The sequence below is a fragment of the Coregonus lavaretus genome, assembly GCF_964263955.1.
Source record: "Coregonus lavaretus genome assembly, chromosome: 3".
In the NCBI taxonomy this organism is placed as follows: domain Eukaryota; kingdom Metazoa; phylum Chordata; class Actinopteri; order Salmoniformes; family Salmonidae; genus Coregonus; species Coregonus lavaretus.
This window is the reverse complement of record NC_139990.1, coordinates 20,327,085-20,342,493: the sequence shown is the minus strand read 5'-3', so window position 1 is coordinate 20,342,493 and position 15,409 is coordinate 20,327,085. Positions and strand designations below refer to the sequence as shown.

Sequence of the window (15,409 nt, the reverse complement as noted above, 5' to 3'; positions counted from 1 at the left end):
CCACTCCTTTGTTGCCTTGGCCATGTGTTTTGGGTCATTGTCATGCTGGAATACCCATCCACAACCCATTTTCAATGCCCTGGCTGAGGGAAGGAGGTTCTCACCCAAGATTTGACGGTACATGGCCCCGTCCATCGTCCCTTTGATGCGGTGAAGTTGTCCTGTCCCCTTAGCAGAAAAACACCCCCAAAGCATAATGTTTCCACCTCCATGTTTGACGGTGGGGATGGTGTTCTTGGGGTCATATACAGCATTCCTCCTCCTCCAAACACGGCGAGTTGAGTTGATGCCAAAGAGCTCCATTTTGGTCTCATCTAACCATAACACTTTCACCCAGTTCTCCTCTGAATCATTCAGATGTTCATTGGCAAACTTCAGACGGGCATGTATATGTGCTTTCTTGAGCAGGGGGACCTTGCGGGCGCTGCATGATTTCAGTCCTTCACGGCATAGTGTGTTACCAATTGTTTTCTTGGTGACTATGGTCCCAGCTGCCTTGAGATCATTGACAAGATCCTCCTGTGTAGTTCTGGGCTGATTCCTCACTGTTCTCATGATCATTGCAACTCCACGAGGTGAGATCTTGCATGGAGCCCCAGGCCGAGGGAGATTGACAGTTCTTTTGTGTTTCTTCCATTTGCAAATAATCGCACCAACTGTTGTCACCTTCTCACCAAGCTGCTTGGCGATGGTCTTGTAGCCATTCCAGCCTTGTGTAGGTCTACAATCTTGTCCCTGACATCCTTGGGGAGCTCTTTGGTCTTGGCCATGGTGGAGAGTTTGGAATCTGATTGATTGATTGCTTCTGTGTACAGGTGTCTTTTCTACAGGTAACAAGCTGAGATTAGGAGCACTCCCTTTAAGAGAGTGCTCCTAAACTCAGCTCGTTACCTGTATAAAAGACACCTGGGAGCCAGAAATCTTTCTGATTGAGAGGGGGTCAAATACTTATTTCCGTCATTAAAATGCAAATCAATTCATAACATTTTTGACATGCGTTTTTCTGGATTTTTTTGTTGTTATTTTGTCTCTCACTGTTCAAATAAACTTACCATTAAAATTATAGACTGATCATTTCTTTGTCAGTGGGCAAATGTACAAAATCAGCAGGGGATTAAATACTTTTTCCCTCACTGTATATGCACGTTTTCGTGGAACAGTTTCATTTCAATAATAAAGTTTTTGTTTCTCAAAATCACTGTCACGTGGATAATCATAAAAATCTGAAGTAAAATGATAAAAATCTAAAAGTTAAAATTCAACTAAGGCGAGAGCATCAGCCATTGGTGGTTAAATAAATTAGCCCATAGAACTCAGAGATAGCCAATAGGCCACTGTAGCAGTAGGCCTATAACTTCCATTGTCAACTAAGTAAAATCCATAGGCCTAAAGCCAACAAATGAAAAATTCTGGTTCTTTCAATCGCATTAATCTCTCTACTCTGCCTGTCTGCCTCCCTTTCTATCTGTCTTGATTTAAGCTATTGAAGTGCAACATTGTATGAAATCATCAACTGTATCTGGACAGAAGCTGTCGCTAGCGAACTTGCAACTTTGTATCAACTACTAGCCTATTCCCGCGCCTGTGAGCTCGGGACAGACTGGATTTATGGGATCATCAGATCATTACATTTTGCTCTTTCACAATGAGTCTTGGTGATTATCGAGGCCGGGAGTGTTGGAAAGATTTTTCAAATACTGAGGAACTATCATTTGCAATGGATGTTAAAAAATTAAAAATTAAAGACTGTTAGCAATGTGTGAGGTGGAAAAAAAATGACTGAGAAGATTATTAGTGGTGGACGTGGTGAGTTAAGACAATCAGAAATCAGACATTGCCAAATGGGCACTTTCCTACATTTGCATGCAGCAGGCCAGGTCAGTCTACCTCTATGCGTGCTCAGGCGCACGCACTTTCTCAAGGTTATCAGGACAGAGAAACCAGACACATGCTCATTGCTCACAGAGCACTCCAAACAACAGACAATTAAAATAATGAGAAAATAAATCGTTATGGTTATGAAATAACACAAAACTTGTTTCTCACAGGTGTAGCAGGTTCTGAATTCTGCAAACAACATTTCCACTCCGAGAATGAGAATGGTAAATGACTGTAATTAATACATGCATTAACATAAATGTATGTAACCAACTGACAAGGGATTAACGGTACATTTACTAGGCCTACTGGTGACATATGTAATGGGGAATTTATTTAAAAAATAAACAATCAAAGGGAAAACAATTCACACAATGAAACAATGAATGGGCAAGAATTGGTGGGAGACAGCTGAGCGTATTCGGGAGAGATACACGCCATATCTTCGCTACACACCCCTCCCCTTCTTCTTGTTGCAACACTTTAAATTATACCCAGGACACATTATCTTCACACATATTTTAGATGCTTTTCACTGACATCCGCAACTCAATCAGCTAGAAGCGCGCTGCCCAAATTGCGGGATTTCTAAATAGGCATAGGCCTACACCACAGGAGGTTGGTGGCACATTCATTGGGGAGAGCTCGTGGTAATGAGTGGAGCAGAATTTAGTGGAATGGTATAAAATACATCAAACACATGGTTTCCAGGTGTTTGATGACATTCCATTTGCGCTGTTCCAGCCATTATTATGTAGCCGTTCTCCCTTCAGCAGCCTCCTGTGGCCTACACACTTGTGATTTCAAACAAAGCTTTTTTTTTTAAAGAAGCTAATGAGCCTCTGTGGCTAAGTCATGCTCTCTGGTGAAGTATTTTGATTGTTTTTATTTAGGCAGGAGTAATGGCAAAACATCAATTTATACTGAACAAAAATATAAAAACACAACATGTAAAGTGTTGGTCCTATGTTTCATGAGCTGAAATAAGAGATCCCAGAAATTTTCCATATGCACAAAAAGCTTATTTCTCTCTAATTTAATGCACAAATTTGTTTACATCTCTGTTAGTGAGCATTTCTCCTTTGCCAAGATAATCCATTCACCTGACAGGTGTGGCATATCAATAAACTGATGAAACAGCATGAACATTACACAGGTGCACCTTGTGCTGTGGACAATAAAAGGCCACTCTAAAATGCACTGGTGTAAAATACTTAAGTAAAAATACTTTAAAGTACTACTTAAGTAGTTTTTGGGGTTATCTGTACTTTACTTTACTATTTATATGTTTGACAACATTAACTTTTACTTCACTACATTCCTAAAGAAAATTATGTTATTTTTAAACCATACATTTTACCTGACACCCAAAAGTACTCGTTACATTTTGAATGCTTAGCAGTACAGGAAAATGGTCAAATTCACGCACTTATCAAGACAACACATGGTCATCCCTTCTGCCTCTGATCTGGCAGACTCACTAAACACAAATGCATCTTTTGTAAATGATGTCTGAGTGTTGGAGTGTGCCCCTGGCTATCCATAAAATAAATTAACTAGAAAATGGCGCCGCCTGCTTTGTTTAACAGAAGGAATTTGAAATTATTTATACTTTTACTTTTGATACTTAAGTATATTTTAGCAATTACATTTACTTTTGATACTTAAGTATATTTAGAACCAAATACTTTTAGACTTTTACTCAAGTAGTATTTTACTGGGTGACTTTTACTTTTACTTGAGTAACTTTCTATTAAGGTAGATATACTTTTACTCAAGTATGACAATTGGGTACTTTTTCCACCACTGCAAAAATTTGCAGTTTTGTCACACAACACAATGTCACTGATGTCTCAAGTTTTGAGGAAGCGTGCAATTGGCATGCTGACTGCAGGAATGTCCACCAGAGCTGTTGCCAGATAATTTAATGTTAATTTCTCTACCAACGTCGTTTTAGAGAATTGGCAGTATGTCCAACCGGCCTCACAACTGCAGACCACGTGTAACCATGCCAGTCCAGGACCTCCACATCACCTGCTGGATCATCTAAGACCAGCCACCCGGACAACTGATGAAACTGTGGGTTTGCACAATCTAAGAATTTCTGTCAGAAACCGTCTCAGGGAAGCTCATCTGCGTGCTCGTCGTCCTCACCAGGGTCTTGACCTGACTGAAAATCTTTTAAATTTTTGCATGTTACGTTTATATTTTTGTTCAGTGTACATTAGGGGAAGCCAGCATCCTAACAGTGCACTGTGCACCAGCCATCATTCCTTTCCAATTCGCAAGAGGCTGAAACCAGAGATATGTATATAATGACGAGATGCCTCCGCCCTAACAATGGGAGTCATTGTACCAAAGGCGGGAAGCTTAAGTCTGCATATTATGCCCATAGAAACGCATCGGCCTTATTCTGGACAGACTCACGCTTCGCCTCTTCCTCGCTGCTGAAACTCTCTCACTGGAGAAAGCATCTGATGAGCGAAACAGCGCCCCTCTGTCGTACTATATGTAGTCCATATATCTGATGCTGTCTAGCCAGAAATAGTATGACATGCCACACACTTTTGGTTCAGACAGCATCAGACACATGGTCTACACATATTAAGACAGAGGGGCTTTGTTTAGCTCGCTCGGATGCTTTATCTGAGATTGATTCGTCTTTCTGTCGGCGTGCGTCTCGGTCAAATAAATGATCAATATTTCAATATTTTATTTGGAGGGGCAAGGAGGTATGGTAGGCTAGGCCAGGCCATAACGCCAGCCATAGTTGCAAAGAAAAAGCCATATCTCAGACTGCCCATCTTAATATTTTATTTTTATTGGCCAGTCTGAGATATGGCTTTTTCTTTGCAACTCTGCCTACAAGGTCAGCATCCCGCAGTCGCCTCTTCACTCTTCACAGGACCTGTGAGGCGTCTGTTTCTCAAACTAAAAAAAAAGAGACCTTGTTTGCGGCTTTATTAACTCAATGATTTGTTTAGTTTTTTACTTTGTTTGCAAACTGATATGTGACAAGTATTAATGCCAAAACACCAGTCTCAACGTCAACAGTGAAGAGGCGACTCCGGGATGCTGACCTTCTAGGCAGATTTGCAAAGAAAAAGCCATATCTCAGACTGCCCATCTTTTATTTTTATTGGCCAGTCTGAGATATGGCATTTTCTTTGCAACTCTGCCTAGAAGGTCAGCATCCCGGAGTCGCCTCTTCACTGTTGATGTTGAGACTGGTGTTTTGAGGGTACTATTTAACGAAGCTGCCAGTTGAGGATCTGTGAGGCGTCTGTTTCTCAATCTAGACACTCTAATGTATTTGTCCTCTTGCTCAGTTGTGCACCGGGGCCTCCCACTCCTCTTTCTATTCTGGTTAGAGCCAGTTTGTGCTCTAAAATAATTTACAGCTACCAACATTGACTTATGGCATCAATATGCGTCTTACAGGACCAGGAAATCTGGTCACAATGTGAAGAATGAGATGAGACAGTGGCTGGATCAAATGCAATACCACGTGTAGACACGTCTGAAAATGTGGGCACAATCAGAATGTGGACAAGATCAGGAAACAGGATGCATGTTAGAACCAGGGGTGTATTCATTACGCCCATTCTGTTGCAAAATGTTTAATCAGTTGCAAAACGTTTTGCAACAGAAACCATTTACACCAAACTGAAAAGTTTTGCAACGAAAACGAGAGTTTCTATTGGACAGGTAGGTCCCTCCCCGTTTCGTTCCATTCGCTCTGTTTGCTTCTGTTTGGTTCTTAAACGGTAAGCGGTTTCCGTTGCAAGACGTAATGAATACACCCCAGGTATAAACTAGGCTTTTGACCAGTTGGTATGGCAGGGTTTGATATAAGAAATAATTATAGCTTGCTCACTTTTGCCTCTAGATGGTGCAATGTGATCACAGTTTTAGTGGTGACAGGGGAAACATGAACTTTCTCTGCACTTCTGATTCACCCTCCAGACATTCAAGTTCAACCACCAGTAAAATGTGGGTGAAGCAGATTATCTGATGCAATTTAACCAATTTAGACCATTGAATACCCAGATAGCACACATATGTCTCACCGACATCTTGCCAATTGCAAACGCTCTCCATACTACAGTGCCTTCGAAAAGTATTCAGACCCCTTGACTTTTTCCACATTTTGTTATCTTACAGCCTTATTCTAAAAATGGATTAAATAAAAAAAATCCTCAGCAATCTACACACAATACCCCATAATGACAAAGCAAAACAGGTTTACAGAAATTTTAGCACATTTATAAAAAATTTAAAACAGAAATACCTTATTTACATAAGTATTCAGACCCTTTGCTATGAGACTCGAAGTTGAGCTCAGGTGCATCCTGTTTCCATTGATCATCCTTGTTTTGTTTCTACAACCTGATTGGAATCCACCTGTGGTAAATTCAATTGATTGGACATGATTTGGAAAGGCACACACCTGTCTATATAAGGTCCCACAGTTGGCAGTGCATGTCAGAGCCAAAACCAAGCCATGAGGTCGAAGGAATTGTCCGTAGAGCTCCGAGACAGGATTGTTTCGAGGCACAGATCTGGGGAAGGGTACCAAAACATTTCTGCAGCATTGAAGGTCCCCAAGAACACAGTGGCCTCCATCATTCTTAAATGGAAGAAGTTTGGAACCACCAAGACTCTTCCTAGAGCTGGGAAATCGGGGGAGAAGGGCTTTGGTCAGGGAGGTGACCAAGAACCCAATGGTCACTCTGACAGAGCTCTAGAGTTCCTCTGTGGAGATGGGAGAAACTTCCAGAAGGACAACCATCTCTGCAGAACTCCACCAATCAGGACTTTATGGTAGAGTGGCTAGACAGAAGCCACTCCTCAGTAAAAGGCACATGACAGCCTGCTTGGAGTTTGCCAAAAGGTTCCTAAAGACTCTGAGACCATGAGAAACAAGACTTTCTGGTCTGATGAAACAATATTGAACTCTTTGGCCTGAATGTCAAGTGTCACGTCTGGAGGAAACCTGGCACCATCCCTACGGTGAAGCATGGTGGTGGCAGCATCATGCTGTGGGGATGTTTGTCAGCGGCAGGGACTGGGAGACTAGTCAGGATCGAGTCAACGTTGAACGGAGCAAAGTACAGAGAGATCCTTGATGAAAACCTGCTCCAGAGCGCTCAGGGCCTCAGACCGGGGCGAAGGTTCACCTTCCAACAGGACAATGACCCTAAGCACACAGCCAAGACAACGCTGGAGTGGCTTCGGGACAAGTCTCTGAATGTCCTTGAGTGGCCCAGCCAGAGCCCGGACTTGAACCTGATTGAACATCTCTGGAGAGACCTGAAAATAGCTGTGCAGCAACGCTCCCCATCCAACCTGACAGAGCTTGAGAGGATCTGCAGAGAAGAATGGGGGAACGTAATCGCTGCTAAAGGTGCTTCAACAAAGTACTGAGTAAAGGGTCTGAATATTTATGTAAATGTGATATTTCAGTTTAGTTTTTGCTTTTTCATTATGGGGTATTGTATGTAGATTGATGAGGGAAAAAACTATTTAATCAACTTTAGAGTAAGACTGTAACGTAACAAAATGTGGAAAAAGTCAAGGGGTCTGAATACTTTCTGAATTCACTTTACATATTCCCGATGTATCATGTATACATCAGGCCCTTGTTGGCGAGAAATATGTGTGCAATCTGGGTATAATATGAGTCATGACATCCAATCAAACAATCTAATGTCTGAGATTTAGAGCAGAAGGGTAACACTTGAAGTCTTGACAACTGTGCAGCATTGAAATGAAGTGACAGAAAAAAGTAAGGTATATAGGTAAAGCCCAGTTATATACGTTTTATAACTTATGAATCCATATCTATTTGGAACTCTATATTGTGGGTCATATTAATTAATAGGTCAAACTTACAGTATGAGTATTACCTATAGGAAACCAGCGGTCAAACATTGACATTGCTTGAGTCTGTGGTTTTCCTGCTTCCAAGAAGGCACCTGGCATACTCATAAACAACCGCCGTCAAAGCAAAAGTAACAGCACTCGACGTCTCTTCAAACTTTATTCACACATTATGGAATTGGCACGAAGCCAGCTGTGGTTTTGCAATGGATATTCCAAACAAGTACAGGATTGAGCTATGTGTGTGACCCTTCTTTATCCTGAAATTGTTTACCAAGTCTGTCTTCAACCCAACATTAGTTTGACTCATGTTTGGTGTTTTACGTAATTATTTATGCTACGGTATCTCACTAGAGGGCGCACCCAGTATCTGAGAGTTTTTCAATAAACATTAATCAAATACAACCACCGACTGTTTGCTCGTTGCTGTTGCTCTGTGCAAATGTGCATGTGCCAATTGAATCTCAACAAGGAAACAGTCGGTGGTGGTATTTCATTAACGTTTATTGAAAAATAATGGATTTCAGCAAACAAAGAAAGGCATGCAACTACAGAGGACAAACATAGGTACAAGTTGGGCGTTTCATAAATGTTTTGAAGTATCACCATGGAGTGGCGTTTAGTCCGCTAACTGTTGGCATGGGCAAGCCTATGTAGAAACATGACCAAACGGTTTGACAAAAAATATTTCAAAAGCAGGCTTATCCGCAAACAACTCTGTCAAATTGTTTTCCCAACACGTCTGACATACACTGAGTGTACAAAACATTAGGAACACCTTAATTTTGCCCTCAGAACAGCCTTAATTTGTCGGGGCATGGACTCTACAATGTGTTGAAAGCATTCAACAGGTATGCTGGCTCATTTGTCTCCAATGCTTCCCTCAGTTGTGTCAAGTTGTCTGGATGTCCTTTGGGTGGTGGACCATTCTTGATACACACAGGAAACTGTTGAGCGTGAAAAACCCAGCAGCGTTGCAGTTCTTGACGCCTGGCACCTACTACCATACCCTGTTCAAAGTCACTTAAATATTTTGTCTTGCCCATTCGCCCTCTGAATTGCACACATAAACAATCCATGTCTCATTCAGGACATCCCTTCAGGAAACCTACAGCACCCGATGTCACAGGAAGGCCAAAAAGATCATCAAGGACATCAACCACCTGAGCCACTGCCTGTTCACCCGCTATCATCCAGAAGGCGAGGTCAGTACAGGTGCATCAAAGCTGGGACCGAGACACTGAAAAACAGCTTCTACCTCAAGGCTATCAGACTGTTAAACAGCCAACACTAGCACATTAGAGGCTGCTGCCTATAGACATAGACTAGAAATCACTGGCCACTTTAAAGAAATGGAACACTAGCCACTTTAATCATGTTTACATATCATGCAATACTCATCTCATATGTATACACTGTATTCTATAGTATGCTACAGTATCTTAGTCACTTTAATAATGTTTACATATCTGCATTACTCATCTCATATGTATATACTGTATTCTATACTACTCTACTGTATCTTAGTCCATGCCGCTCTAACATCGCTTGTCCATATATGTATATATTTTTAATTCATTCCTTACTTAGATTTGTGTGTATTGGGTATATGTTGTGAAATTAGATATTAGATATTACTGCACTGTCAGAGCTAGAAGCACAAGCATTTCGCTACACCCGCAATAACATCTGCTAAACACATGTATGTGACCACTACAATTTTATTTAATTTTATTTGAATGGCCTTACTGACGAGCTCATTGACTTTCAACGTGGCATATTCATAGGATGCCACCTTTCCAACAAGTCAAATTTCTGCCCTGCTAGAGCTGCCCCGGTCAACTGTAAGTGCTGTTATTGTGAAGTGGAAACGTTTAGGAGCAACAATGGCTCAGCCACAGAGTGGTAGGCCACACAAGCTCACAGAATGGGACCACTGAGTGCTGAAGCGCGTTGCGCAGGGTTCTTCAATTCCGGTCCTGGAGGGCCGAAACACCTCTGTTTTTCATCCTCTCCTTCTAATCAGGGGCTAATTCAGACCTGGGACACCAGGTGAGTGCAATTAACTACCAGGTAGAAATAAAAAACAGAAGTGTTTCGGCCCTCCAGGACCGGAATTGAAGAACCCTGGCATGGCGTGTAAAAATAGTCTATCCTCAGTTGCAACACTCACTACCGAGTTCCAAACTGCGAGCCAGTCCTAACCTGTCTCCTCCCCTTCATCTACACTGATTCAAGTGGATTTAACAGGTGACATCAATAAGGGATCATAGCTTTCACCTGGCCAGTCTATGTCAGTGGTTCCCAACCAGGGGTACTTGGCCTATCCACAGGGGGTACTTGAGAAGACTCATGAGACCATAGGCCTACTGGTAAAATGCACATGAGGGGGTACTCCGGCAGAGCAAAATTCAGTTGGTGGTACAATAACTGAAAAAGGTTGGGAACCACTGGTCTATGTCAAGGAAAGAGCAGGTGTTCCTAATGGTTTGTACACTCAGTGTAGTTTGTAATGCCATAACACTTCTTTATCCACTCCCAGGTTGGAAAATCAGAAAAAATTTACCTCGATGGGGCTGTAAAAAAACACTATACTATTCATATATTTAAGAGCTTTCCTTCCTGTTCCGGGCTTATGAAGTTAATTTCGCTCTAGAAAAGACCATAGACTGTAAAGAGCTCCAGAGAAGAATCTAGCCACTCCTCCAAAGCCCGTCCTCCGTGACAGCTGCTGAGCACTCACTCTAACCTCTAAGCCACGAGGTGTCCACGCGCCGTTCCCAGGCGCTGATTGGTTACAGACGACACAAACGTCGATGTTCATGCGCTGAGCCATGCTGTGCATTCTGCTTCCACATGCTCAGCTGAAGTGATCAACAACGCTGGTGAATCACTGGCTGGCCCTCCTCATATAAAAGCTGCGCCTTCATCCTTTGTTTATAGATCCTGAAGTGAACATGACAGTTGGTTATATTTTAGGGTTTTCTTACATTAAAGCAAGCGTTTTGCGCTGCTTCACAGTCGTAGTCGTCTAAACCTCACTCAATCAATTATATTGACTTTGACCGTCTTATTGAACAACAAAACATCGATTTCGAGTTGGAATAACTGAACTTCTTGCTGTGCAAATCTTAGACTTGGATATCGATTAAATAGCAAACATGGTTGTTATGCCAAAGAGAGTGAAGACCTTCGAAGTCATTTTCAGCGATGCTAACAAGGCTTTCTACTGCAGTGGAGACAAAGTAGCAGGGAGGATCGTGGTGGAAGTAGCGGAGGTGACCAGAGTCTCCGCTATGAGAGTGCTCGGAGTTGGATGCGCCAAAGTGGAATATGCCAAAGGAAAGCAGAAATGCAGAGAGGAGAATGAGTACTTGAGATACGAAGAAGTTGTTCAACTTGATGACCAGCCAGCTGGTAATATTAAGATAATTATTCCATACAATCAATATGATAAATAACTTATTTTCAAGTGTAACGTTAGCCAAGTGGATGTACATATGGCTGGTACTGATGACGACGATGACTAGCTACTGTAGTGACTCAAAGATCAGTTTGTGATTATGATATGACATGCATTTCAAATGTGACTGTCACTGTAAGGATCGAATTACAGATTCATGTGAAGTATTACGTTTAGCTAGCGGTTATGAGCTGTTCTTTAGACTGAAAGTGTCCCCTACTAAACTTCCAACACTAGGCTTTAGAAGATAACATAGCTGAAAGTCTAACGTAAATAAATAAAACAACCTTTTGCCTGATTAGTGGAAACTGCAAGATAAATCACCTTTATTAAATCTCTCTTTAAATTTTCAGATCATGATGGCTCAGTTATCCTTAGACCTGGCAACAAGTACGAGTACATGTTTGGATTTGAGCTCCCCCAACAAGGGTAAGTCTCTTTGCATTGGCCTGTATTATTTTATTGAGTCAATACAAGATAAATCTTCCTCTCTGTCTGTGGCTCTGTCTCATCTTTTTGTTTCCCCACAGGCAGATTGTGTCTTCCTACAAGGGCAAGTTTGGCTATGTCCAGTACTATGTAAAGGCCTTGATGGAGAGACCTGCTCAGCCTGCCCTGGAGTGTAAGAAGCACTTTGAGGTGGAGGAGCCCCTGGATGTGAACACCCCGGATCTGCTGGTGAGTTCATCTCTCACTTATCACAAAGCCTGAACTGCAAAAGTAGAAATAGCTGAGGTGCAAGCCAACTAGCCACCTGAAGTCTAAGGCAACTCACCTTTAATAGTATTGCGGATACACAACAGATGACAATCTGAAAGTATTAAGAGTGAGCAGTCTGTATCAGACTTTTCCCTTGACCTATAAATTCAACCAGGCTTCGTGGGATTACAGTCGTGTGACATGCCCCAATGTGAAGCTTCAGGTTGGGCACCTGTGCCTCATCCTGCTCAGCTGCCTTCCTTGTAAAGCATGGGGAGATTTGACCTCCTGCAATTCAGGTCATAGGCCTTAGAAGTCTGAGTTAACTTGGCATTTATGTGAACATGAAGGAATAGAGCTGTTGAATTAGAGATCGTAAAAACATGGTTAAACATCTGTTAAAGTGAGCCCCTGTGTAACCAGTCTCTCTTTCTCGCCCTTTCTTCAGTCTCCTACAGGCGGCATGAAGGAGAAGAAAGTCACCTGCATGTTCATTCCCGATGGCCAGGTGTCCCTCAATGCCAAGATCGACCGCAAGGGGTTCTGTGAGGGCGAAGACATCTGCATCAGCGCCAAGTTTGAGAACACCTGCTCACGTATTGTGGTGCCCAAGGCAGCCATCATCTCTAAGCACACCTACCAGGCCAATGGCAGGACCAAGGTCTTCCGGCAGAAGCTCTCCTCTGTGCGCGGCAACCACATAATCTCCGGCATGTGCGATGCCTGGCAGGGTAAGACCATCCGGGTGCCCAAGATCAAGCCCTCCATGCTGGGCTGCAACATCATCCGCGTGGAGTACGCCCTTATGGTGAGCATCTTGATCCCCTCCAACTAGCATAATAGGATAATGCTAATAGTATGGTCATTACTCTAAATCAGCCAGTCCTTCAATTAGATAAGAGGATGAGCCAAGTGACCGCACTAGTTAGACATGCAGCCTTTCGAAATGGCCACTCAGCAAGTCTGATTTCTAACCGTTATCCTCTCTTCCAGATCTACATGCACATCCCAGGCAGCGAAAAGCTGATCCTGGAGCTGCCGCTGGTCATCGGCACAGCCGGCCTGGGCAGCCGCACCAACAGTGTGAGCAGCACAGACGGCTCGGTCAGCAATGCTTCAGCCAGCTGGGTGTCACTGCGCATGCCCTCTGCTCCCCCCAGCTATTGCGATGTCACCCGCGACTGCCGCCTGGACCAGCCCCTCACGCCCCTGCTGAACGACTATGATGGTGATGACAGCCCCATCTTCATGCACTCCTCAGCCTTCCAGTTCCCACCTCTGCCTGCCTACTCTGAGGTGAGTGTCTTTAAAATAAATGCAGATAAAATATCTCCATCATGGTACTAGTTCAATTGTGATTGAATTGATGAGCAGGTGATCTAACCCAAGCGTCTCTTTCTTGTCTGTTTCAGGTTGATGAGGAGTTAAATGGCAACACTCGCATGCTGCAGGTCTGCTGAACTACCTCAGCGCTTCCAGAACTCTGGTCCACTGTACAAGGGCCACTTTTAGCACTTAGCTCACTTGAAAAGGAGCAGAATATCCAAATTAATGTTGGAGAAGTGTTGGACGAACTTTGGGAAGTGATGTGGTGTCGGGAATCGGAGCCGGCCCTGCATCGAGAAAGGAAGAGGATGTGACGGTCAGGAGGCAAGAGGCTGAAGTCTTCTTGTGCCAGTGCTTTCGGCCATCTTTGCAGCACCACCTAAGCTGAGCTTGTTCTGTTTCCTCCAGGACTGTTGCTGTTCAGGTTTCTGCACCTGAGCATAACACTGCGGACGTTGTGGTTTGCAGTGTCTTGTTGTGAATAAGCTGCTCCTTCCAATACCGTCAATGTTCTTAATTCATAAGAGATGACTGATAAGAAATTAAGAGGGATCTTATAGTCCTTTATAAACCATGTGATCTCCATAAGTTTCCCACCGGGGCCAACCACTTGTTGAGAAGTCCCCGACTGATTATGCATAAGCTCTTTGCTTGTTGGGTGTCCATCCTTCATGGTGTTTAGTCATTCCATATAATTCCTGTATTTCACGAAAATGTGGGATTTCATCTGAGGAACCATATTTTGTTTAATTATTTATATATATATATATTTCTTCTAAAATAAAAGTAAGCAATTTTGTGTTAGACTATTTGTTGCGTTTGAGAATTACTGCATGTTGAATATCTTCCCAAGGGACAATCATGCAGAGTCTTATATTCTTCTTTACCAGTGTTTTTGAAAAAATCTTCTATGGTATTGCACTTTCTTATGGATCCATATTGCTCTATAACTGCCTACAGGAGAGCTTGTTGTTTAGATTTGTTTGTTTCTCCGTGTTTTTGTTTTGAATAATGTTTCTGATTATGTTGGGAGTATGTCTCCCCAACACGAACCCAATATATTGTTGCATTGCCTCCATATTAGCAAGGGCTCAAATTGTTTCGTATTTCAAATGAGGGCTGAATCACAAAGCCGAACTGGGGTGTATTTTGTGATTAACACTCCTCGCACATGCTCTGAGACATCGAGAAACACACCTTGTGTGAAAATAATATTGTCAATATATTTTGGTTTCTCCTAGAAAGTATTTTATTGTGGGATGCCTAAGCTGAATATATGTTGTAAGACTGATCTCTGAGAACACAAATATTCAATGCATCTTTTATATTTTGTGCATATTGTAAATAAATTATATTTTGTATGAGACTTTTCTATAAATAAAAAGTTTTAACTATATGATTTGTGTTACGAATGTGATGTACATGACGGCAACCTACAATCATTACACTGCATAGCCAAACAATAATAGTACCAAGCCACAGTTGCTTCTAGAGATGATCCCTTCTCTGAAAGGGAATTGTAATGAAAAGCCTAGGGCTGGATTCAATCCGAATTGCAGAAGTATTATGTAAGATCCGCATTATAAAATGTATGAATAGCTATAGTTAGGTCAACCAATAGAGGCCAAGTTTTTGCGTGCATGCATCCTCCAAAGATGGAGAGGGACAGTTCATGGCTTGATCAGAGGAAGGTTTGTCAGGGAGATGGTTGAGTCTGGTGACGATCATGTAGAGGGCTACTCTGGGAACCATATATACTGTATATATAGCTCGATTGAAATTTAAAGGCAATGTTCGTGGAGACTGCATTCACGGTAAACGCTGCTTATGTCGGCTCAATCGGAAATTACCTTTACATTTTAACGCGGATCTTTTAATTTACGATTGAGCCGACATATGCAGCGTTCCCATGAATACAGTCTCCGCTAAAGCGGAAACATTGCCTTTCAATTTCAATCACGCTGTAAAGTGAACTTCTGCGATTATGATTGAATACAGCCCTAAGGCCTTGCACAGGATGTGACTCTTGAAGCAAATCAAAGGAAAATGGGGCTGCCCATCAAGAAAAGTCTTCCCTTTGGATGAGATTTGGTTGTTGTGAATATTTCTCAAAATCTCAGTGTCAATTAACTGTAAAAATAAGTTACCATAAGATTGAGA

The 15,409-nt window shown here is 42.4% G+C and overlaps 1 protein-coding gene across 1 annotated transcript; it reads left to right on the top strand.

Annotated features, from left to right (window-relative positions):
* Positions 1 to 10,699: 10,699 nt before the first annotated feature.
* On the top strand, positions 10,700 to 14,645 carry LOC311117509 (thioredoxin-interacting protein-like). The gene is made up of 6 exons (XM_084157530.1): positions 10,700 to 11,178; positions 11,578 to 11,653; positions 11,755 to 11,902; positions 12,372 to 12,731; positions 12,917 to 13,219; positions 13,336 to 14,645. The coding sequence occupies exons 1-6, from the start codon at positions 10,923 to 10,925 to the stop codon at positions 13,381 to 13,383; spliced, it is 1,191 nt and encodes a 396-aa protein (XP_084013656.1). The 5' UTR covers positions 10,700 to 10,922; the 3' UTR covers positions 13,384 to 14,645.
* The last annotated feature ends 764 nt before the right edge of the window (positions 14,646 to 15,409 follow it).

Excerpts from the sequence above, each read along its gene's own strand:
- LOC311117509 (XM_084157530.1), top strand. The coding sequence starts at position 10,923 with ATGGTTGTTATGCCAAAGAGAGTGAAGACCTTCGAAGTCATTTTCAGC. Across the intron at positions 11,179-11,577 it reads ACTTGATGACCAGCCAGCTG|ATCATGATGGCTCAGTTATC; the intron begins GTAATATTAAGA and ends TTAAATTTTCAG. Across the intron at positions 12,732-12,916 it reads GCGTGGAGTACGCCCTTATG|ATCTACATGCACATCCCAGG; the intron begins GTGAGCATCTTG and ends CCTCTCTTCCAG.